The sequence below is a fragment of the Epinephelus moara genome, chromosome 10 (genome assembly GCF_006386435.1).
Source record: "Epinephelus moara isolate mb chromosome 10, YSFRI_EMoa_1.0, whole genome shotgun sequence".
Taxonomy (NCBI): domain Eukaryota; kingdom Metazoa; phylum Chordata; class Actinopteri; order Perciformes; family Serranidae; genus Epinephelus; species Epinephelus moara.
The window spans coordinates 6,493,969-6,519,299 of record NC_065515.1 but is presented as its reverse complement, the minus strand read 5'-3'; the positions used below and the strand labels follow the sequence as shown (position 1 = coordinate 6,519,299).

Genomic DNA, 25,331 nt, shown 5'->3' with positions numbered 1-25,331 from the left:
ACACTATTTTTTCTTACACTGTCTGTGCTGGAACACCTGTGTTCACCCTCTGTCTGAGAGCCTAGGTTTTAACGCCTGTCTCTAAAGTCCTCTTACTGAAAAAGCCCAGTCTGCTCTGACTAGTCACTGGTTATTCCATATCTCGGGGTCTCTGCAATGTGACGAACAATAGCGGCACTTTCTACTTTTATTGGTCAAAATAATCACTAATAAAAGCTTCTAAACCACAATCTTCACAACCGGACATGTTCCAGCAGGAATATGATCCGAAATCTGATCACCAAGATTGCATGTTTCCCTGGTGCTAGCATGTAGCTACCTGTAGCAGTGTATGAAATGTAAACACTTCCAGTAGGGTGCCTGGAGTAGAAGACCATATTAAGCAATCTATCACGATCTGACACCAGCTTGTCTCGAAAGTAGAAAAAACTGTTGTAAACGAGTATTCAGAATGGTCTGAGGCCTGAGGCTTGTGCTAAAAGCCATCACTTTTACATATGTTTACCTTTTTATTTGAAACTTTGACCACGTTATTGACTGAAGTATGTCAGACTCCGCTACCATAGGTGGAGATATGCCTCCTTTCAGCCGGTTGACCTATTACGTCACATACCAAACAATCGACAAACAAGTTAGCTACGATTAGCTAACGGCAAACTGGTACTATGGTGGACAACTTTACAACTCTGTAACGTTACATTTTGTCCTTTCAAAAAATGCTCTGGATGTAAATTTCGCCATGTTGTTACCAGCTTCTTCTGCTACGAATTTAATGGTTTTGACTTCTGGGTCAAAGCCCGGGGTGGAATCTGTGGAGCATGCGCAGCGCGCCTACGCCAGTTTGGGTCCGACTGACTGTGTACATGCAGGAGGAATTAATCTGGGTGTTTTAGATTTAGTATGATTTCAGTGGATTTTAAAACTCTAATTTTAGTTGGACTAATGCAATAAAGATTTCTTGTTAATAAACCAACCCAGATTCTCAAAACCAAGCCCAAGTTAACTCACACAAGACATTATTTAACAAAAAGTGACACAGTGCCCCTTTAATACAAGAAAAAACTAAGCTTCAATGGTCACAGCTGGCTCAATAATTCAAGGACTACATTTTAACAGTCACTGGAATTGGAATTTCTCAATTGTGGGATTAATAAAGGTGTATCTTATCTTATCATACTTTAAAGGGAAATTTTGTTTTTTTTCAACCCATCTCCTATCGTCCTAAATTTGTTTCAAGTGACTAGTGACATAGAAATAATAGTTAGCATGTTAGCCGTTAGCCTAGATACAGCCGTAGCGTCAGACCTGTTAAAACTTAATTGAACGGGCATCCTTTCAAGTGCAAAGTTAGTCCACTAAACAAGCTTTTTCTCCACAAAGACCGCCTCAGCCGCTACGGCTGTATCTAGGCTAACGGCTAACATGCTAACTATTATTTCTATGTCACTAGTCACTTGAAACAAATTTAGGACGATAGGAGACAGGCTGAAATAAACCGAAATTTCCCTTTAACATTAAACACCACCTCACTGTTTTCATATGACAACAGTTCATATGGGATCATCAAAAGATCACATGAAGTCATCAGTGTTACCTGTAAACATTTCTGCCCTGCCCGTAAAACAAACCGCTACTAAGGAGATTAACTCCAGTGTGACTGGAGCACTTTATACACAGACAGCTTTATATTATTGTGAGCATTATCTAAAAAACTTCCAAGCTTTTACACAATTCCAGACAAAGTTGGAGTTGATATTTCAACACTGATTGAAGATGTGAATGTGTGATTATAGGTTAGCAAACATTTTGCCAGTTAAACCAACCTACTGTGATACTGTTTTCTCAGTAGCCTTTCTCCAATTGTTGGCGGGAAAAAAGTCAACAGCATAATTCCTTATGTCTTCGAAAGCAAAATAAGAGTCTGCAGCCAGGCTAGCAGCTCTGTGACGGTAACGTAAAGCAAAGCCATTAAGCTGAATATTAATGTCAGCTAGGTATCAGAAAGGGGCAACCTCCAGGGCTAGCATAGCGTCAGCTAACTAAGCTAAATAACACAGTACAATGGCTGGGAAAAAAACATATGATTGGCTGATGCTTGATGGTGTCATTGGAGCGCTGAAAAAAAAGTTGACGGTGAAATGAAAGGTCAACTTTCATTTGCAGTGCATCACGCACATCAGCAGCGACAAGTGTCAGGCGTCAATTTGTAGCTTCACGTCACCGGCTTCCATTGTAAATGACGTCACTCTTGGTATGAACACAGCACAATGAGTTGGATGTTCAGTTTTTCCATTAAGTACATTTCGTTTTAATTGTTTAAGCTTTTTTTTGCTAGCAAAAATTTGCATTAGCATTAGTTAGCTGTAAATACACCGTGCTAACCAAGCTAATAGCTAGCGTTGGGGTTATCGCCACCCTCCTTCAAAATATGGTCACCTCTGGCTCCAAAAAAATCCAATATGAGTCCACAAACCAATGGGTGACTTCATGGTGGCTACGTCCATTATCTTATACAGTCTGTGATATAATATTTACCACGTTTAACATGTCAGTTTAGCTTGTTAGCATGCTAACATTTGCTATTTAGCTGTACAGCTGTACAGCTGAGGCCTGATGGAAATGTTGTTAGTTTAAACCAAAGTTTTGCACACATTAAATTTTTGACCTCATGATGCAGATAGATAAAAATGTATAGGATCCCCAAAATTATTTGAGTTCATCCTGAGGGGAACATGAATGCCTGACCCAAATGTCATGACCATCCATTCTGTAGCTGTTAGAGATCTCAGTCTGGACCCCATCAACAGACCGACATTGCCATCCACAGAGCCGTGCCGCTGGCGTGCCTTAAAATCCAATTATGCAAAGTAACAGATCTTATTGATGATAATTTCATGCCTTCGGGCTGGCCTCCTGAACTCGGGTCGCCGTCACATTCTGCTGGAGGGCTGAAGAAACACTTCCTCACTGTCACAGACGTGGTCAGATGCCTCGCCTACACCCGTAAACCTCCAGTCAGCGACACAAAGCGCAGCCAGAGAGACGGCTTATGTTGTCACAGCTGCGCCAAAGGCAGTGCCGCTGGTATGCATCGATAGATTATAAAGACTCCTCTGTTCCTCTACAATCTTACTGCCCTCATTTCACTGATAAAGCTCAGGAGTAAAAACACAATAAAATATCAAACTGTATACGCTGAGAGAGCGATGACGACACCAGTGCAAGAGCAAAATAACAAATAAAAAATGTGAAGTAGAGCAGTGGTTCTGTATCTTTTAGAGTTGATTTTAAAGTTCTTTTACTTGTTTATAAAGCTTTAAGTGTCCTCACCCCGGCCGGCATACATCAGAGATTTTATATCATTTTATGTTCCAGCCAGATCACTAAGGTCCTCTACTGCTTTACTTTTAAATGTTCCTCATGTGTCCCATAAAAGTACTGGTGAGAGAGCGTTCTGTTTTTTACGCCCCTAAACTGTGGAATTCGCTGGTTGGGTTGCTTTATTTAATATTTTATTGTGTCTCATTGTCTTGTGTCTGTATCATTCCAATTTTGCTATGTGAAGCATTTTGGGCTGCATGTTTGTATGAAAGGTGCTATATAAATAAAGTTGAGTTGAGTTGAGTTGAGTTGAGTTGAGTTCCCAATCTTTTATCTTTGAGGGACCTTGTTACTATCATTGAGTAAACTGGCGACCCCTGACTGACATATTTTATGTTATAGTCAATGCATAACAATAAAACTAAAGAGCAATTGATAAACTGTACAGTTAACCAAAATAGTGAATGAAATAACTGCAGGAAGTTTGTGTAAAATGAGCTTTAAGAACTTTATATGCGTATATATAGAGAGGATTACGAGTAAGTTGCCCCCTTCAAATTTCGTCCGGCCTTCAGCTCTCAACAAAACTCTGACAAGCGTTATAATGGAAAACACTATTTCCTAGTGAAAAGGACAAGAAGTTTGCTTTGCTGCGGTCTGTTTTGGACCACAGCAGAGCAGAGGCCAGCCCGATGCGCCACAGTGTTTCCACTTGTTAATGTCTTTGCCACTACAACAAGAAAATAAATGGAGCAAATAAAACTCCTTTTCCCTGCTGTTCGATGATAGATTTAGATCGCCAGTTGGAGTTATACACCGATCAGCCAAAGCATTCAAACCACTGACAAGTGAAGTGAATAACTTTGATTATTTTTGTTCCAATGCATTGTTCTGCTGGGAAACCTTTGGTTCTGGCATTCATGTGGATACCACCTGACATGTTCCACCCACTCAAACACCGTTGCAGACCAAGTACCCCCCCTCATGGCAACAGTACTCCCCAATGGCAGTGGCCCCCCACCAGAAAAAAAGCACCATGCTACACTACAAAAACTGTTTAGAAATGGCCTGTAGAGCGAGACACAAAGCTCAAGGTGTTGACCTAGCTTCTAAATTTCCCAGGTCCCAATCTGCTCAAGGATTCTTGTGATGTGCCAGTACCCCAGATGTAGGTGGGGCCTCCTTGGATCGGACTTGGCTCTGACCTGTCAAGGCATGGACACAGGATCTCTGGGAGCGGTCGCTGGTCTGCAACGGTGTTTGAGTGGGTGAAACATGTCAGGTGGTATCCACATGAATGCCAGAACCAAAGGTTTCCCAGCAGAACAATGCACTGGAACAAAATAATCAAAGTTTTTCGCTTCACCTGTCAGTGGTTTGAATGCTTTGGCTGATCGGTGTAAATGCTGTTGCAAACGTCAGTTGAACTCAGCATTTGTGAAAACTAAGTTTCTTGTAAAAGTGTGTGAGAGGGGATTACTTAAAATATAATTATTTTGAAAATGCTTCAAAAACAGAAGGGGATCGACATTTATGTCAATAATAGTCAAACTGTTTTAAAAGATATTCAGTGTATTAACATTTATTCCAGGGCTGGTCGGCCTTCTTTGACCTTTCGTAGGCTCAGTCACTGGTATTTGTTCATTTATAAAGCCAAACTGGGTAAACTCCCTTCGTACATTTGTACTGATCAGAGATTTGAATGTAGCTACAGTCTGAGATCTCAAGCTTTAGATTTATTGTCTTGTCCTGGGGCACGGACTGAGCTGGGAAAGAAAGCTTTTATGTGCTCTGCTCCTCTCACTGGAAATAACCTTCAGAAAGATTTGAAACTACGTGAACTGGTCTCTGCCTGATTTTAAAGCTCTCATAAGTACAAGGATGAATAAGTCGGTTGAGTCTTGTCATTGTGTGTAGGTGTTCTGATATTTCTACCTGTTTTTTATTGTGTGGTTGTTTGGCTGTAACTTTTTGTGTGCTGCTGTCTCAGCCAGGTCTCTCTTGTAAAAGAGACCGTTGATCTTAACAGGACTTACCTAGTTAAATATGGGTTGAATAAAAAATGAAAATAAAATAATACTTGTGGTCATATTTTCAATCTCAAACATAGCTTAGGTCATGAGATCTGCTACTTCAATACACAAACAAATATTAGTGGGACCACAGCAGACTGCAGATGGACATTTAATACCCAGGAATTCACATGAAAGACACAACTGACGATCCATGTACAAATTTGGCCACAGTTTATTAATAATTGTATTTTTTTCCAATCATATATGTATTAGAACTCCTGAGATGCACTGCTTTTACAAAGTGTTTGCTTGAGTCAGTTAAAGGTTCGGTACACATACATGTGTGTGCACATGATCAGCCTTATTTGGAGCCAAGACAAACCTGTATGTAGGTTTATTTTTTGTCAAATTCAGTGTTTCCACTCCTCAGCACATAGTCCTGTTAGTTCCTTGGTTGTTTTAACTGTGAACTCTTCTAATGCAGGATGGGCTGTTTAGCAGAGAGTGAAGGTTCACGTCTATCTGTAACCTTGTTTTAAATATCTTGAATAATAATCTAAACTTTAAAAGTAAGAATTTGTCATTTAGTTGTCTTCACAGAAATAAATGAAAAGCTAAGACATCAAAAAAGTCAGTTAAGACTCAAGAAGGTTTGCGACCCCCCCATGAAGCTTTGGCAACCCCTCGTGAGGGTCAGGACCACCAGTGAAATAGAGCACAGTCCATTATAATGTTAGCTCTCAGTTTCAATTCGCCCATTGATGACAGATAATAACACTAGTTTACTTCCTCTTAGATCTCCTATGATTGCCAAACAGACAGTCTTTACAGTTCCTTGAGTTTTGCTTTCAATACTGGAGACAAAAAACTCCCACTGCCGAAGACACTGGTGCACCAGCAGCTTCATCAAACAAGACTTACTCACCCTGTGGCAGTGCTGAGCGGTTCAGCAGGTTTACTCTCCGTCTGGGAATATTCTGTCTCAGACCGTCTTGCGGGAACTTGAATCTTCTGTAGATAAAGGTTCAACAAACACGTGCAGTCAGTTAAGCAAAACCACAAAAGGGGATTTTTTTTAGTTATCTGAAAAGTTCTAAAAGTTCTACTCTATTGTTAATTAGTCAAACTAACTCATGCTGCAGCTTCCTGGTTTTCCAGCAGTGAACAAAACATCAGCGCGTTGATGCCCCTCTCTCTTCCTTAAGCTGAGGGTGTGTCATTATGAACAAACATGGATTAATATTTGACTTGGCTCAGTCCTTTCTGCTCCTGCTTCTTTCACTTCAGTGTTTGTCTTCATGGGATATAAAGCCACCTTGTGGGCCTGAGACAGTTGCAACCTTTAAGTGACTAAAAACAGTTTACAACCAAGAGGCTTCTCTTAAACCCTTATACTGTCAAAACTTGTGCATGTGCAGGATTTTTGAACGTGGGAAGACCTGTAACAATAGGTGATTTCTGATTGCCAGCAGACCAGAACCAGATAAGCATGCCTTTCTGTTTTTTTTCCCTCTTCTGGTGTGTCACGTTCAATGTCACAGACAGGCCAGGAAACGGATTGGTTAACAAGAGAGACCAGTATAAGGCCACTGAAAATGTCACTTATATCTGTTACTTATTCAGTCGCTCTCTTAAACTCGAATGATATTCAAACGCTGCTTTGACAGAGACGGACAGCATTTGTGGCAGCCCATCATTGCACTGTGTCGTTAAAGGGGCTAAAATTAGTGCTTCCGCTTTAGTGTCGTATTTTCATAACTGCCGATCGGAGCTGGAGTGAATGCCAGTTGTAACCTTTCCCACTAAAGACAAAAGCCAGATGCTGGCAGGTTTTTCGTCCAGTGGAAAAGGGTTTCATTTTGAAAATACTAATAAAACATTTGTTCAAGCCTTTTTGAGATTGCAAACAATCAGCGTTTGTGCCTCACCTGTCCGTAGAAGTCAGCTGAAGGAGATGAACGGGATCTCTCGTGGAAGCATGCGTTCTTGTTTCTCTCCTCTGGTCCTGGATCCAGGATGTTATCGGCTGATCGGTACCGTCCAGAGGCTCTTGTTTCTGGAGGGGGTTTCTGTATAGTCCACCTGGCCTCGTACTCAGCGAAGGTGCCAAGTCTTTGCTGGTCTGGGAGGAACTGCTTGTTTGCAGAGTGAGGACCTCCCTGGACCTCTTCAGTGAACTCTCTGCCCCTGATGCCTTTCACTGTGTCCTCTGTTTCACTGGCAGAGGCAACACCTCGGGTCTTTGTCTCTGTGGGGTTCTCGGTGTAGCTCTGAGGGGGAATGTGATTGGGAAAAACTGGTTTGACGCTTTCTTTGAGCTTCTGCTGGTCTAGTGAGGAGCTTTCATTGCGAGGGAGATCTTCCTTCACCCCAACTTCGTGGATTTTGTCTGGTTCAGAGAAAGACCGCACCTTCTTTTCTGCAGGGAAACGCTTGCGGCCACCAATGCGAGCTACCTGACCAGCAGCAGGCCCTGACTTACTCATCACAGACTCCGAGACAGTTGGCAGAGGGGTGACATCTTTCCTGGCCAGCCCTGATGATGGGTAGCTAGGTAAGGCCTCAGCCGCAGGGTGCTCCACCAAGACCAGGTCTTTTCTCCTGAAAGACGTAGCCTTCAGCACCCTCGCTTGTGCTTCCTTCAGATTATCTTTGTAGGAGTTTGTAAAGGAGCCATCTGCAGAAGTCGGCGTGGTGCTTTCAGGGGACTTCCAGACATCCTGATCATCTTCAGCCTCGCCCTCGGTACCAGGAAGAGCAGCTGCACTCATACTTTTCTGCAGCTTCGCTCTTCTCATCTGGATTTCGTTCCTTAATGTGGTGGCAAAACGGTCACTGCGTCTCATCTGCCTGCTTTCAATGGATTCTTCAGAGTTTGGGCCTCTTGTTCTCTCATCTTGGCCTGCGGCATCCAGGGACAGAGAGTGAAGCATGGGGGTCGCCTGGGGGCAGATCTTGTTGCTCCCTTGGCTGTGATGTCTCATGTCTGGAGGTGATTCTCTCTGTTGTAGTGACAGGGACCTCCGCTGATCAGAATGTCTGCTGGGAGGATAACTCATGAACTGAGCCTCTGCATTTTGTCCTCTCTGACTTCCCCTATCATCAGAGCTGGATTTGGAGGTTTCTAGTACAGTAGTAACTTGGTGCTTGCTGTATCCATTACTGTCTTTACTGTGAGGGGAGTGTTGTTGCTGTTGGGGCAGATGATACTTGACTTTGGTGACCGTCTGCGGGCTGAGAGAGTTACGCTCATTTCCAGTCTGTGCCAGCTCCACACCCGAGACACTCTTCCTGTCCTCTGACTTTCCCGACATGGGCTGGGGGTTATGCTGCGAGGGCTGACACGTTGTGACACAGTAGTATCGGCTATGTCCGCTGCTGTCTGTGTTTTGGTCAGAGGCTGTAGTTGACAGGGAGGTGCTTACGTTCCTTCTCTGGTTCTGACCAAAGTGCTGCGCAGAACCGTTTGTTGGCAGTTCCTGCATGCTACAATAGTAGCCACCTACGTTCTGTGGCTTTGGAACAGACATCGCCCAGGGCTGAGAATAAAAAGTGCTTTTGTCACTATGTTGTCTTTGATGGTGGGGCTGGCCTTGCCGAACATCACTGCTGGAGAGGGAGTACTGCTTGTTTGAGCTGAACTGGTTGTGATTTGATTTATCAGATGAAGTGTAAGAACCGTCGCTGTCATTTTTCAGGGATGGGTTGTGGCTGCGGCGATTTTCTGTGGAAATCTTAGAGGGTGAGTGTGATTCAGGTCCTTCAGGGTGAGCTATAATGAGCCCCCTTTCATGTACCTTCGTCGCAGCAAAACTGTCACTGCGTGCAGGTGGAGGGGGAGGGGGAGGAGAGGGGGACGCAGTCTTCTTTTTTTCAGGGACGTGCCAAACAGGTCCCAAGCTGGTCCTACTTGAAGTGGAGTGGCGGGAGCCGGCTGAATCCTCAGCCTGTGGACCCACGCAGCCTGAGTTGACTCCTGGCATCTGGAAATACGCCACCCTGTCGTCCTGTTTGACTCCCTCGATCAGGCTCTGGCTGTTTCTGCCATTGTTAGGCTTTCCACCTGCGTCCCACTGACTGACTTTATAGAGCACGTTCTCTGTCGAGGCAGCGTTGCTCTTTGAGAGGGTGTAGTCTGGCGTGCCAGAGCTGGTGGAGAAGGAGCTGTAGGCTGAGTCTCGTTTCCCTCCTCCAAGATGCTCCATGCTGTTGTTGGACTTGGCAGGTGACAGCTGACCAGCAGGGTATGGATGTGAGACATGCTCTAGACTGTCCATACTGCCGAGAGAGCTGAACTGGTCGGACACTCTGCGCAGGTTTGTTTGCTCCCAGCCAGAGGAGAGATCAGTGGAGGATGAGCTGTAGGTTAAAACAAACAGCCAAGTGAGAAAATACAAATAACAAGCTGCAAAATTAGCCATTTAACTAGAGATTCTTACAGTGAGAAGAGTACTTTGCCCACAACATGACCATTTTTAAATCACTCATTCACTCACCCTAACCCTTTACTTATTTATCCAGTCGTGTGCTCAGTGTTTCCCAAACATGCATTTTCACTAAAATCTTACTACTTAAAACACTTCTGCATAAACAGTGCAGGCATGTACTCATCTGTGCGTGAGACTGTTTATGCTCAAGTGTTTTAAATAGTAAGGTCTTAGCTAAAATACATGTGTTTGAGAAGTACTGAGCGTACAGGTGAACAAATCAAACTTAGATTATACTGAATGAGTTGGGTGAAAGTTTATAAACCGACGTTTTGATTTCGTTTTGCTGCTGTTGCACTTAACAACCCTCTGGTATCAAGTCCTTTTCTTTACGTCGTTATCCACCGCGGCCAGTATGGCCTCACTGAGGGCAGGATTCGCAACACTCGCTAGATCCTTTCATCAGCAACCAAAAAGAAAAACATTTGCTCTCTATTTATTGTACAGGGTGGTTTTGCAGGCTGTTCGTTTTTAAAATCTAGGTCAGAGGGAATTTTTAAAAATCTGGTTGCTATTTACGGGATCTTGTCTATTTAAAAATCAGCCCAGAATAAATGTTGGCATTTGATGTTTCTGCAAACCACCGATGTGTAACATTTGTACGTCATGATGCAGCAGATATGTTGAAACTTTTGTGTTTAAATTTTCAATTCTATGTTGTAACAACGCTGTAGTTAAACGTGGTCCCCTTTCACCCTCATGAATAAAGACAACTTTAACACAACTTAAAGCCTAAATGTATGTCTATTTGACCCTAGAATGCATGAGTCTTTACTATCTGAGATGCACAAAACTTATTGATTTTTTTTTTTTAATCCTTTTATTCAGCAGAAGATAGCGGTTATATAAAGTGTGTGTAGCACAACAACCCAAGTGTTTTAAGCATAATCACATACTCTTGATCTTAAAATGCTTGATGTCTAAACACTGAGAGTCAAGAGGCAAACTTGAAGATCTCAGAGTTACCTTGCATCATATCTGGTGTGCCAGACTTGCGTGGGTGGAGACTGTGTTTTGGCAGTCTCTGATTGGCTCTCGTTGAACTTGGTGGAGTGCCAGGAGTGAGGCCTGCTTATGGGTTCGTTCCGCCTGCAGAGAGGGCAAAAAACACAGCCTGGATTAGAGACCTGGCCCGTATGGAAAACACAATGTGCTCGCACATATGAATCTGTGCAAACTTAAAGTTAGGAAAACATTAACTTATTTTATTGCATCTGTACTGAGGAAGTGCTTTTTGCTTCATTTTCGATTTACTCCAACACTTTTTATCTTCATCAAAACTTTGTATTGCTCTGAATATGAAACATACCCTTTGAAGCGATTCTTTCTGTGTTGCATGTCAGGAAAATGTGAACAGAACACATCAGCTTAAAATGACACTAAATCAAATTTAATTTCCTCATCAACACAAACACATGAACGTGTGTATACATGTAATTGACAGTGTGTTGCATGCTGAACAAATGGGATGCACATCTTTCGTCTAATGACATGAACCACAAGACAATCCACAGACACATGCCAATGAGGGCAGGTAATAAACCACAGGAGAGGCAGGAATGAAGATGATATTATCACTAGACAGATGATTAATATGATGAGGGGCACAGGGAGTGGAAAAAAAGGGGAAGAGATACTACTGATTACGATGAAGCCACAGAACCGTACCTCATGGAACTTCGCAAAATCTTCGTAAGAAAGCTTCTCGCCACATGCACGTCATTCTCAGAGGGCATTTTCTGAGCTACAATATCCACCATTTTCATATTCCTGGGCAGCAGGGGGAGGAACACACACACTAAGAGCTCGTAGACAATTGACTGGACTTAAGACAAGACAAAGACCATCTGACATTTGTTAAAGTTTGTGCTCACTATAACAGTGCAGAGAAGTCTGTGTGTTGGGGAGGTCAGCGTCTGAACTGGCTCACTAGGACAAAGGTTCTCTAAATCTCTGATCCAGCTGAATTACCACAGAGTGCTCAGTAGTGTGCAGCCTACAGGAGCGTACATGTCTGCTGATACTTGGTGTTACAGCCCCCTCTCCTGGTCGCATGAATGCATAGTCATGATGTCACAGTTTGGAGTGTCATGGAAGTTGAGAGGGTGAGAATAACCCTGTTATGACGGATCACAGAGACAATACCAGAGTGAAACAGTTCTCCTCGTCTCTCATTAGGCTCATTACTGAAACCGTGCGCAGCTGAGGTGAGCTGGTTGTGCTCAGACTTGCCATATGGTCCCCAGAGGGAACACAAGCCCAGCATGGGGCAGGGGGGCTTAACAGAGCAGAGAATCTCTTACACAATCAGATCAGCCACATCACCCCTCGATCCAAGCTGTCGTCTGCCTCCCAGACAGCCCTTATATCAGGGACATTTAGTGCACCTATAGGGGTGTTAATGTAGCTGTGTTTGTGCAAATATTAAATGGGGAACATTTTATTTGAGTATATATTTTCTACTTGTGTAAAAAGAGTCAAACTAATTCAAGATCTATGTTTTAAATGAGATTATGTTTCTATTTGAATCGCATCAGTGTCTGACTCTTATCAAAGAAACTTTTAATTTAAATACACAATATGTAACTTACGATGCACACTTTAGATCTTGGTTGTTTTTAACTTGTTGTTTTAAAGGGATAAATGGTTTTAGTTATCAGATGTCTGGATGTTAAGCTATCAAAGAAGCAAGCTGAGCAAATGTTAACGGCAATTCAGCTCCAGCCTCGCCACGCCACACAACATCAGAGAAACACTGATTTCTAAGCTTTATTCAGTGTTTTTAATGGTTTAAATCACTTGGTCCGTTTGTTTTGGAGAGGAAGAGACCTCTGTGGATAATTCGGCTCGTGGTAAAACCTCCTGAACTTCTGGATCTTAAGCTATCATAGAAAAAAGGTGAGCACACATTAGCAGGAGGTGGGCTAGCGGCCGCTAACGCGACATGCCGAACAGCATCAGAGAAACACTGATTTGTAACATGAAACTGCTTTATTCAGTGTTTTTACTGGCTTTATTCAACTGCTCTGTTTGTTTTGGAGAAGAAGAGACCTCTGCGGATAATTCGGCTTGCGGTAAAAACCTCCTGAACGATAAACACTCAAGGAATCCTAACCACGAGAAACGGAGTACCATTTTTTTCCTGTTTTGTTTGAGAGACTAGTCGCAGCAGAAAATTACATATTGGATGTTTAAGTGGAAGTTTTAAAACACCAGGAAATGGTTTTTAATTTCTACTTTTCGTAGGGCTGCAACTAACAATTATTTTCATTATCTCTAGTTTGCTCATTATTTTTTTGATTATTAAATAGTCAATAATTTGTCAGAAAATAGTTAAACATGCTGTCTGATTTGCCAGAGCCCAAATTTAGACAAATACTGTGATTGTGATATGTTTCACAATTTTGGGGAAAATGAGAATTTTTGCATCTTATTAAAAAAAATGTGATGTGTGATTTTTTTGGGGGGGTCTGTACCAAACAAACACGTTCCCTTGCATCTGGAATATGATTAGTAGGCACATTTTACCTTCAACAAAAAACTGACACCTGTCATTTTGGATTTTGCACCTGGCTACACTGCCATAGTATTTTCATTAATTGGCAGCTCTGACAAAAAAAAACAAAGCTACTTCAGTTTATCATCATTTCTGACCAAAAAAACACATCAAACTCTCACATTTCAGAAACATGAAACCAGCAAATGTTTCACTTTTTTGCTTAAAAAATTACTAAAGAAGTTGTTTGACGACCAAATAGTTGCCAATTAATTTTCTATCGTTGATTAATTGTTGCGGCAATGATTGATTAGTGAACTCATTACTCAACTTACCAACTATTAAGTTAATCCCCAACTAATCTGATGATTTTTGAAGAAAAAAAAGTCAAAATTTTCTGATTCTAGCTTTTTAAATGTGAATATTTTCTGGTTTCTTTCCTCCTCTCGTGACAATACACTGAATATCTTTGGGTTGTGGCCAAAACAAGACATTTAAGGACGTCATCTTGGGCTTTGGGAAACAATGAAAGACATTTTTCACCATTTTCTGACAACTCATTGATCAAACAACTGTTGAATTAATCACGAACATAACTGACAGATTAATCAACAATGAAAATAATGTTTGGTTGCAGCCCGACAATCTAGTATCACGTTAGACCTCTGTAACTAGTTTTACTGAGAGGCAACTGTGTTGAACTGGTCAAGAATTTGAGACAAAGCTTTGCTTGCTTTCGTTCTCATTGGACTGGACCTGCCCTACAAAGCCACGAGGTCAGGAGGTCCTGCCCCCGCAGTCACCTTGTCTAAAGGCCTTCAATGATCTGATGACAAGAGCTCCAAACAACAGCTTCCTTCAGACAGAAACCTAAAAAACAAACTCCTGAGTAAAAAGACTAACATAAGCTGTTATATTCTCACCCTACAGTAATTTTATAGATTGAGTATTTTCAGACAGAGATTTGGTTAAGCTCGATAAAGTGGGACAGTTCCACAAAATTAATAGTGGATTAAAGGTAAGGCCTATTTAGAGGACAAAGAAAAGCCAACATGGAGCCCAGTCTTCCTTGTCTCCTCACAGTCCGTGTTTCTAGGCCACTAGGAGCTAGCCACACATGGCGCCTGCTATTGGTATGCAAATGAGGCTGGTTTTATTAGGCCTATCGTCAGGGCTACAGCTGGGCCAGCACAGATATGCTAGGAAAGTGAATCAGTTGGCTGGAATGGGGGGCAGGGGGACAGAGAGAGACTGCTCTCTGATCAGTTCAGAGCCCCATTTCACTTCAAATGTATCCGGTACCAACCAGTCCTCATTCAAAAACAAACAGCTCACATACGCATACAAAACCAAACTTGTCCAACAAAGTAACAGCTAATTAATTAATAATACTTTATCAGAATATTCACAGATGATTTTGTTGTACCTTCAAGTCTTTCCCTGAGAGATTAATTTGCATTTAGTTGGGAAATGCTAAGTCTTGCTGATCATGGCTTAACCTAAATGATGGATGACCTCATACTGGATGATAAGACAACAACAATAACAGAGTATTAGGGTCATAAGGACCCGAACGTGCCCCCCAGTTATTCAGTGACACATGACAAAAGGCAGCAGGTGTGACGGCCGTCAAACACAGAAGTCAAAAGTTTAAAATACAAAAAGTGATTAAAACATAAAATACGGTTCATTTTGACTCACCAAACATCTGGATGAAGGGATTCAAAATGGACACAGAGAAGAAATGTGTTATCCGAAGGACCACACAACAGTTTTAGCCAGGAGCTCAGTTTGAACGTGAGGCCAGTTGCAGCCGTGTGCTGGTCAGGCACCACATTCCACAGACACTTCAAAGACGAGCCAAAATAAAGAGACATGCAGGCCGCTGAGCTCTGAGCATCACGGCACAGCTCTGATCCACTACATCCGAACACACACTGACCAACAACTCCAAATCATAATGTTCAACACAGAATGGTCATGACTAAAACTAAGTTCTCTGGGCAGAAATAGTTTGGGCGGAGGGGAGATTTCCTTCAGGATTACGGGGGGTTTTACTCCAGGGAGGGGGTGGAGGAGAACACCGAGGAGGAGGAGGAGGGCCATTGTCACAGCCAGTCCCCTTGGAGTATTCCTGCACCTTGCCTCGTCTCATTGGCTCTAAGGGGCTAATATGCTAATGATGAGATGAAATGCCGGACTCTTGTCTTCCCATCTCCTCTCTTGTGCAGCAGACGTGCATTTCTACCATTACTATGGTAACAGGTTGCTCTCTGGGGTGCAAGGGCACCCTGTTTCCTAAAAGCCTCGGGTAATGAGCTTTGCGACTGCCCAAGTAGGGACGTTATGGAATCAGCTTTGTGCCAATATAATCAAACAAAACTTTATTTGATTGTATTGGCACAAAGCTGATTCCACAGGACGACAGCAACACGTGTCAAATACAACTACTTGGCTTAGTTTGTCTGTTTGTCAGCAGGATTACAGAAAAAAGCCCAGTTTCCACCGAGCAGTGCGGTTCAGTTCAGTTTGCTTTTTTTCCGTTTCAACTGTGAAAAGTTGTGGATGGTACCAATGGAACCGTTCCTAACCGTCCCCATGTTTGGTCCCCCCTCTGTTGGGGTACCTAGCACACAGATCTGGTACTAAAAGGTGGAGCTGTGAACACTGCAGTCTGATTGGCCAGTAGAGGACGGTCACTCTGCTCAGGGCTGAGTTGTGTCTGGTTTTAAGGCTCATGTAACCACTGTTGATACTGTGGAGAGTTTTATTAGTAAACTGTAACTATAAAGTCAAAGGATGTTTTGCTGCCTCTCACAGCAGCTGGAGTCTGAGAAAAAATGATTTAATTCACTGGGTCGACTGCCAGTGACTTTTAAGGTGGAACGTTAACTTGTAATGTTACTCAATGCATGAGTTGAGGACATGAATCCATCAGCACACCTTAAATTTCACTGTGACAACTTTGACCATCACTTTAGATTTTATATGACGTGCACTTTTAGTAATGAGTGGATCTTCAAGTGTTTATACATATTAATTTCGGCCAGGTTATGTAAACAGCATATATGCTAATTGTCACTCAAAAAAAAGCGTCATGAAGCGTCATTCCTGTGGGCTACAGCAACACTAAACCCCTGAGCTTGCCTGAGAAGGACTAAATGCACAGAGCTGATATTTTTAAATATCCCATGGAGAGAGACTCTCACTGCAGCCTGTTTTATTTTGTTTTGAAAATGTTGGCGTGCAGCCTCGTTCTGTGGGCGATAAACGAGGTGCAGACTTCCATCTGTGTCTTCGGACGGAGCGGTGAGTCACAACAACCCCGCCCACATTTAAGAGTACTGTTCACTGTGGAAACGCTAGGGTCTAGGTACCATGTCTGAACGGTTACTTTTGTTTGAACAGGGGGATAAACTGGCCTGATGTTCATGAAACGTGGTGAAAGATTGTAGCATGAGCCAACGAGGAACCGATTAAATTACTGGAGCAGGTCCAGGTTGCGCTTACAGATTTACATGTCATAGAAAACTGGATTATTCACCTTCGCAGAGGTCTGCACTCTAGTTTCAGGTTGTGTGAACTTGAAATAATCAATTGATTTGTCTCATTTTTTTAAGAGAAAGAAACTTGAAATTCTCTGATTACGGCTTCTTAAATCTGTATATTTTCTGGTTTCTTTCCTCCTCTCTGACAATAAACTGAATATCTTTGGGTTGTGGACAAAAAAACCAAACATCCGAGGACGTTATCTTGGGCTTTGGGAAACACTGACTGCTATTTTTCACCATTTTCTGACATTGTATGGTCCAAACAACTAACTGATTAATCAAGAAAATAATCGACAGATGAATCAACCATGAAAATAATCGTTAGTTGCAGCCCTACAGTTGTCTTTAGATAACCACCATTCTAGAGGGCATGAACGAGGGAAAACACTTCTGCTTGAGTGCCAAACAAGGTTTTTTTCTTATTAATGTGCTCTGGCACTCCACCAAGAGGTCTGGTGACAGGCAAGAAGATTAGCAAAGAACTGTGGCGACCTAAAGCTGATAGGAAGGCAATAAAATTCACAGTGATCTATTGTCAGGGGAGCAATCAAGCATACAGTCCGAACAAGGTTCTCATTGTGTGGTGCAGCGAATGCATTATTTTCTTAACAAGTTTAGCACCTATTGTATGGATTGTTAACCTCTAACAAGCTTTGATTTAACCAAGGTGTGAGATTTTTCTAGTAAAAAAAAAACAAGCTCTAATGTGCATCCTGGACAGATGGATGCATTCACTGTTCTATCACATCTGACAGAACGAAACGCAGCATCCTGTACAGTACAGGGCAGAGAAATGCTGAGGTTGTACGCAGCCAACCTGCACTTAGCAGGTGAGCCGGTGGATTCCATTCGGTCCCCGAGGGTCTGACAAAGGCCCTCTTCAGCGGACCCTACAATCAAACCAGTCATGTTTCGGGTGAGAGAGGTGAACCATGAGCAGCCATGTAATGACCAGCACATTCCTGAGCTGAGTGGCATACCAGCTGTCAAGTCACCGGCTGTCTGCACTGACCCACAGTCAAAAACACCTGGAGACCTTTTGTCTGAGGGTCTTAACAACATCACTGTAACAAAGTCCTGCAACCTAAACACCGTCCATTATTACAACTCAGGTTATTTTGAGGAAACCAGTACTCTAAATTCACCAACAACTTGTCGATTATTTTAAACAGGCAGCTGGATCTCTTCTTATACCTGTTGCAACAGTATTAAAGGGTAAATTTGATCATTTTCAACCTGGACCCTGTTTTTTCATGTTTTTGTCTCTATGTGAACAATGACAGTTTTTGAAACTGGTCCAGTGTTGAGCTAAAAAGGCTGCAGTGTAACAAGTCTGGGCATGTTCGCACCCTCAATGTGCAGCATGTCCTCTAAATGTGCTTGTTTTTGCCACTGACAGGCTCCGATTGTTATTGTGAATATTTGAGAACATTATGGAAAAGATCCCCACACAGATAGACCTTGTTTGTGTAACCAGAAACAGCCCCGAAATCACTATTGCCAAACCCCCCAGACTCCATTTAAATAAACAGTTATTTCATCAACGTAAAACACACTTCATTCAAAGTCAACAGAAACAAAATGAAATCTACAAAACTCTGGTTTGGTTGAAATAAATCCTTAATTCACCCAGTTAGGTGTGAACATATGCTGGCTCTATACACGCTAAAATAACTGTTAATTTAAATGGAATATGGTGAGCTTGGCGATTAAGATTTCAGGGCTCTTTCTGGTCAAACAAAAAGGATCCTAATCCTGATTTATGGGAGGGCGCTCAACCCTTTTGATAAGTGTCACTTGACAGAAATTAAACAGTCACCTTTTCAATTTATGCTTCTGTGAAAAGTTATTAGTCATCTTCTATGTTTTATAACGGTCCGATTCTATATCTGTCATGTTTATTTAAGTATAATCTGCACAGACAGCTGTTTAAATCACATACACGTCCTGCTGTATATGGGTTTTCAACTTACTAATGGTATCTACATTGATTGATCAGCAGATTCCCCTCACCTGCTATGTTGTCCTGGGAAATAAATGAATCAATCAATAATGATGTCTTCCTGTGGTGCGGACATCATAAATATTTCTGTTAATCAGCCTGGTGAAGGCAGTTTAGCTGGACGCTGTCCTCTCAGCTGTGGACAGACGGCTGCTTCATTGGACAGAGACGGATTAAAGACTACTATCTCCACAGTGATGTTAATAACACTACCAATCACATTATGCGACAAAATATGACATTGTCAGTGGCATAACAAAATACTCCAGGTGCATGACATGAAAGAAAAGTGTAGAGTGACACTTTTTCTGTTGTAAATTCGTCATTTCTGTTGAGTGCCACTCATCGAAAGTGTCGAGGGCCCTCCCATAAATCATGCTTTACTCTTTAATAAAAAAGTCTATCTCTGTGGGGATCCTTTCCTAATGTTGTTTGACACTTTCTGTCAGGGGCAAAAACATAAATTAAGTGCAGAGTTGTTACAATGCAGCCTATTTTGCCACTGCTGGCTGCAGTGCTCTTGTTCAATACTGGACCAGTTTCAAAAACTGTTGTCTTCATCAGTCACTTAGACATAGAACAAGGGAAAACAGACTCCAGGTTGGAAAATACCAAACTTGAAAGACACTAGAATGGAAGGCAAGCAACAACAACACACTGTGTGAGGATATAATGACAAACTGCAACGATTAACCGACCACAACAAACCATAAAAGCGTCATATATAATATCACAGTGTGAGCAAACATGCACAAATCACTCAAAAGTGTTGTCAAGGTGTGAGAAATATTTATGTAGTGTCAGCCATGACATGCTCTGATTGCGGTTCCCTGAGGGTGATCTCCCCCATAAATATTCCTAATTGCTTGCATATGATGACAAAATATTTCTCACGTTGCCCAAAAGGCAAAATATCAGTTTTTCCTAATAAAATACAAAAAAATCAAACACCTACCTCTAACAATTCATAAACATACCTCATGAAACGCTCGTCAGGAACTACCACTTCATGTCATGTCCCAAAAAAAACATCACGGCTCAAAGCGAGAGCATTTTTTCTTTGATTAGACTCAAATCTTAAAGAAAAAAAGATTGAAACCGTCTTGTTTAACTTATATCTACTTCAGCGACTCCCCGTCAGCTCACCTTGGCCATGGAGCAAACCAAAGAGAAACCGAGGGGTGCAGTTAAGACACGGCTACAAATAAATCTCTAAACTAGGATTTCCTCGGCTGAGACCCAAACAATTTTAAGAAATCTGCTTATGACAAGAATTCAGTGCACAGCATTCCTAACATACTACATGGGCTTACTTAGAAAAACAAAGACCGGTAAATGTAAGCCTCTGCACTGCAACCCCTACTGAATGCTGCTTACACTGTAAGTTGGGCCAATAAGCTTTCCCAGGTATAATTGGATTGTGCAACAAACCTCTGTGCAGGCTGAACTCATCTCAAACAGCCACACTAATTTCTTACTTTTGATGCTGCAGCAAGTAAAAGAGAGAGGAGACACAGTCGCCTTCTGCTACACTGGACAACATCCCTTTATGCAAAATAATGCTGCAGCATGTTAGTGACTGTGGTAATTCTGTGATGATACCAGGAGGGGGAAACAAAATGCCGCAACAAACTTCCAGCTTCATGTTATAAAGTTTAATGATTCACTCTGCTGTACTAACAGTGTGCTGCCTCAGGGGAAGGGAAAGGTACGCAAACCTCTGCGGGAGTCCTGAAGGAAAATAAAATTTGTCCTAAACTAGAGAGGTTGACACCATTCATTGTAATACCCTTACTGCAGTTTGCCTTGGCTCAGTAGAATCCCAAATCTGAGGGAACCCAAGTCAGAGCACAGTCACTACATTTTCTGCAGCTTGCCTTGGATTTTGTAGTTACTCAGGGTGCTTTCAGACCTAGAGTTGTCTTGCTTTGGTCTGAATCAGGGACTAATTTTGTCACAAAGTTGTATAATTGCCTAGAGTCGGTTCATGTTATCACGGCAGCATTTACAAGCAGACCAGATCAAATGCCTTGTGCGAGAAAGCTGCTCTTGATTGGTCAGAATCCAGGAAGTAAAGCAAACGTTGAAGAAGAGTACACTTGCAAGATAAATGTGACACTTTCTAATGTCACAATGGAGGGACAACTACGCAGGTTGATTTTAGCGCTGCTCATCGTGGACTATATTGCTGTCATTGTTCATTTTAGTCAAACCATACAGTTTGAAAACGAGGCACGGCTCCAACTAGAAAACAATGTAACATGCTCATGTTTAACCCAAACAATGTGTCATGTGACTACAGTTGGTTCGGGTCGAGGTCGAAACACGTTCTCACCACAAACAAACCGCACCAGAGTTCGTTTATAACCGGACTGAGACCACCTCTTCAAGAAGGTCTTGGTCCGGTTGTTTTGGTGCACACCTGAGTGTGATTGCTGTGTTCATACCTGCCCAAACGAACCGCACTGAGGGGGAAAACGAATTTGAGTTTGATTGACAGGTGTGAAAGCACTCCAAATCTGTCCCAAATACCATTTTTTGGGCATCAAAGCTTCAGTGAGAAATATCAATGTCTCTTTGGGGGATAGGGAATGAGAGATACGAACGTAAGTCAGACTATTTTCAAACATCAGTTTTCAGTCAATGTGCCTAAAATAACATGACAACCGGCCACTTCCTTAACATGCAGGTTGCAGTAACATTAGCTATAATAGCTATATGTATTAGCTCTTACCTACAGTTTTAAGGTGATTTGTCAAGCTCGTTTATTTGTGATATGCCAGTTTCCTTTGGAATATCTGGCACACAACTTTTTGGGGGCCGTCTTTGTAAATGTTGAAACTATTCCTCCATTGTCTTTAAACGTCTTGCTAGTGCATCTGTAAGCCTGTTACGAGAGGTCAAACTGTCGGAGTTACAAAACTAGGCCTATCACTTTTTAAGTTCACATGTCCTTGTCAGAGAATATATAATAATTAATGGTGATACATAATGAATTATGTTGGATTACTATTTCTTAATCTATGGTCTATTTGAGATTTTTGGGGTAATGGTATAGAAAAACAGAGCATTCGAATTCTGGTTTGGACTTTGATTACCATGGCAACTACTGAAGCTTTGAAGGTTGAAGCATTTAGGTCAACCCTAAAAATTCCTGCAAAATTTGCATTCTTTTTCTCTAAAACAGAAAATAACTGAACCAGGACATTTGGTCACAAGATAAAACAGATAGTCATTAATTCATTTATTTTCATTAACTGCTTATCCCATTGAGGGTTGCGGGGCAGGGGCCTATCCCAGCTGACATTGGGCGAGAGGCGAGGTACACCCTGGACAGGTCGCCAGACTATCACAGGGCTGAAACATAGAGACAGACAACCATTCACACTCACATTCACACCTACAGGCAATTTAAGGTCACAAATTAATCTAATGTGCATGTCTTTGGACTGTGGGAGGAAGCTGGAGAACCTGGAGGAAACCAATGTTCAAACCCCCCACCCTGGATTTGAACCAGGAACGCTCTTGCTGTGAGTCGACAATGTGCCGCCCTAAAACAAATATTGCAAGGTTTATCCAGATATAGAACAGATATCCAAAGGTTTTAATTCAGTCATAATTCAATTTTGACCAAAGACGTAGTTACTGCCGTTACCCTTTGTAGGAAGTATCGGTGTTTTAAATGATCTGCGTTTCTGTGGATTCTAGTTGCACTGGTGTTTGTGTTTTCAGCAGAGTTTCTTTCAGGACAAGAGCTATCCATACACAGTCTCATGACACACTGCTGACCAAAATTCAATGTAAAACTTTCCACATTTAGCCAAATTACAACTTTGCAGTTAGCAAAGCTCAACAATAGAAAGCTGGAATGCATACAAATGCAATGTGTTGATGTGGGATAATTATAGTGTTGAAGTGTACGCAGCAGTTAGTGTTGGCAAGTTTTAAACACATTTAGCCTAAAACATTCAATTAAACTTCAGCTCACACCCTGGTTCTGTTTTTGATGTGCAGACGGTTTCAAAGGGATCGACAGAGTGATATTTAAAATGTAAAACTATCTGTTAGACTTGAAAGATTTCCTCATTTGACAAACTGGAGTTGAGGCACAGAGTGTACAGCAGTTTTGTCCAGGCATGTGCAAAGAGGCCGAGATGCTTTCCCACAGATAACCACACCTTTCTGTTGTCAATGTGACGTGTGTGAAGCCTCTCCCCTGCCCCTCTCCTAATGACACTACAAAAACAGTCTCACATTAGTCACTACATGCAAAATACACGACTTGCTACGTCAAGCTCCTCCCTTGTGCTATCTGTAAAGAGACCACACCTGTAGACAGGAGCAGGTTCTGACAGCTTCCTGATCCTCGTTCAACTATCCAACATTATCCCTGAGATAAAGGGAAAGGTGTTTGGCTGCTGACACCTGCATGCTCAGGCACAGATCAAGCTAAAGTCAAACATCAGGGCTCTGAATAGGTACAGATGTGAAATACTCTACTGTAAAAAATCTCCTAACCCCGACATCAACGTTCCACACAGCATGCAGACTGCAGCTGAATACAAAGACGAAATGGGGCTGCAACTGAACCTCTGCTTTACTGTCCTCTAAATCAGACACACTTGTTATTGTGGTCTTGGGAAATGACTGACTGGAGATGCTATTTGAGACGGTCAGCACAAACTGAATTCTTTAACAAAGACGAGCAGGAGGAAGAAAGAGTCCCCTGGGAATGAAAGTCCGGAAAATGCAACACGAACAATAAGACTAGACCTTGTAAGGAAATGTCTTTCTCCATTTAAAATTACAAACATACCAAAATGACAATACCCATATCCTTCAGTCAGGCCTCCTGCTCCTCTGTTCAATCTGTACAGTATTTACTTCCTATTATCCCCCAGTTTCAAAACCAAAAATACATGTTGCTGCCCTGAATCAGCTAGTGATTAGCCATGATACAAGACACTGTGGGAATATTTTGTACCACTGGTGCTGCTTGTAGGTCAATTTTCAGTTGACTGTCTATTTTCTCTCTTGCCACCTGAGATAGAATCAGACAAGAGAAACAAACTACACTCAAGGTCAAGTTCATGAAAGGAATGTGCGGCTTTTCCAGCTGCTAAACCTGCACAAGTAAGACAAAAAGAAACCGTGTGATTCTCAAAGCACCCACCACAAAGGGTGAAATAGCAAACTTATTTGCAATAACTGATAATATTGTCATTTTAAGACCATTTTATGCCACTGATATAGGGTTGTCGATAATATGGATTTATCAAAACATATCAATTCTGAATATTTGAAACAGTTTCCATACTCATTTTCTGCAGTATTGATACACTGGTACCAGCTGTGTATTTATCTTTTAATAAAAATCTTAAATTGTATGCCCTTAATGTCATTTCAATGATCATATCGTTATTCTTCGAGGTAAGTTGTGACGACACTACACTGACATAATGATAATACAATAGCGTGGTAATGTCAGTACACCCTTTCAAAGAGCAATGAACTTTTAATTCTTAAGACTATTGAGACACTGAATCTAAAATGTAAAAAAATAATTAAATATCCTCATAAATATCCTAAATAAATAAAACTCTGCATTCTTTAAGTAAAAAAAACACTTGCGCCCATGTCTTAAAACTGTCCCAGGGAAACCCTGCTGTTTATTCTGGCATCATGTTGGCGAAAATGTTGCCGACATTCTTATGTAAATAAACATGCATGTAAATATCAGGGTAATATCGTACAATATATGGACATGACAGCGATACATTTGCTGACCTCGATAAGTCAATAACATAATTATTATGACGTGACTAATTTGCATGTTTTGTTTTATGTTTTTTTTTTTTCCTTTATCTGATAGGACAGCTATAGCATGAAAGGGGGAGAAAGAGAGGGGGTAATGACATGCAGCAAAGTGCTGTGGGTTGCAATCGAACCTGCAGTTGCAGCAGCGACACAGCCTTTGTGCATGAGGTGCCTGCTCTCAGCTAGTGGGTGCCCCAATTTGCATGTATTTAAATCAGGTAATATGTATACATTTGGTGCAACACTGACCTCTTTCCATACAAATGAGCCTCACTGCAGGTCAGTGCTAATACCACACGCAGTTACAGTGAGTTTATTAGCGTCTTTAGAGAGTTGGTGTAAGTGAAGCGCATTTACGAGAGGCGTCACAGCCAGACTTCCAGTGATCATGGCAGCAATGATTATATTTAGGCGAAGGCATCGTCATGCCAGGTGTGCTACTCATGAGCATATATTTTGAAGCAGAATCATGTTTTTATAAAGACTGAACGTATGTGCAGATACAGGTTGCCACATGAATAACTGCAGTTAGGAGCGAAAGATGTCTTTCGTGAACCGGACCTTGAGACGGGGCAGAGAGCTGCTGCAAGTGATGCACAATTTATGGCACTATCAGCAGCCGCAATCCATTTTTTGTGAATT

The 25,331-nt window shown here is 41.9% G+C and overlaps 1 protein-coding gene across 5 annotated transcripts in view; it reads right to left on the bottom strand.

Moving 5' to 3' along the window:
• Window positions 1–25,331, bottom strand: part of shroom2a (shroom family member 2a) — a 60,396-nt gene that overhangs the window by 12,041 nt on the left and 23,024 nt on the right. For 3 of the 5 annotated variants that reach the window (XM_050055099.1, XM_050055101.1, XM_050055104.1), the window contains 3 exons: window positions 10,790–10,912; window positions 7,265–9,695; window positions 6,262–6,347 (listed from right to left, as the gene is read on the bottom strand). In XM_050055099.1, the coding sequence (XP_049911056.1) occupies window positions 6,262–6,347; window positions 7,265–9,695; window positions 10,790–10,912 (2,640 nt within the window). Of the gene's footprint in view, window positions 1–6,261; window positions 6,348–7,264; window positions 9,696–10,789; window positions 10,913–11,491; window positions 11,594–15,020; window positions 15,344–25,331 lie in introns of those variants that run through there. The other 2 variants (XM_050055100.1, XM_050055102.1) reach the window with 2 other exon arrangements.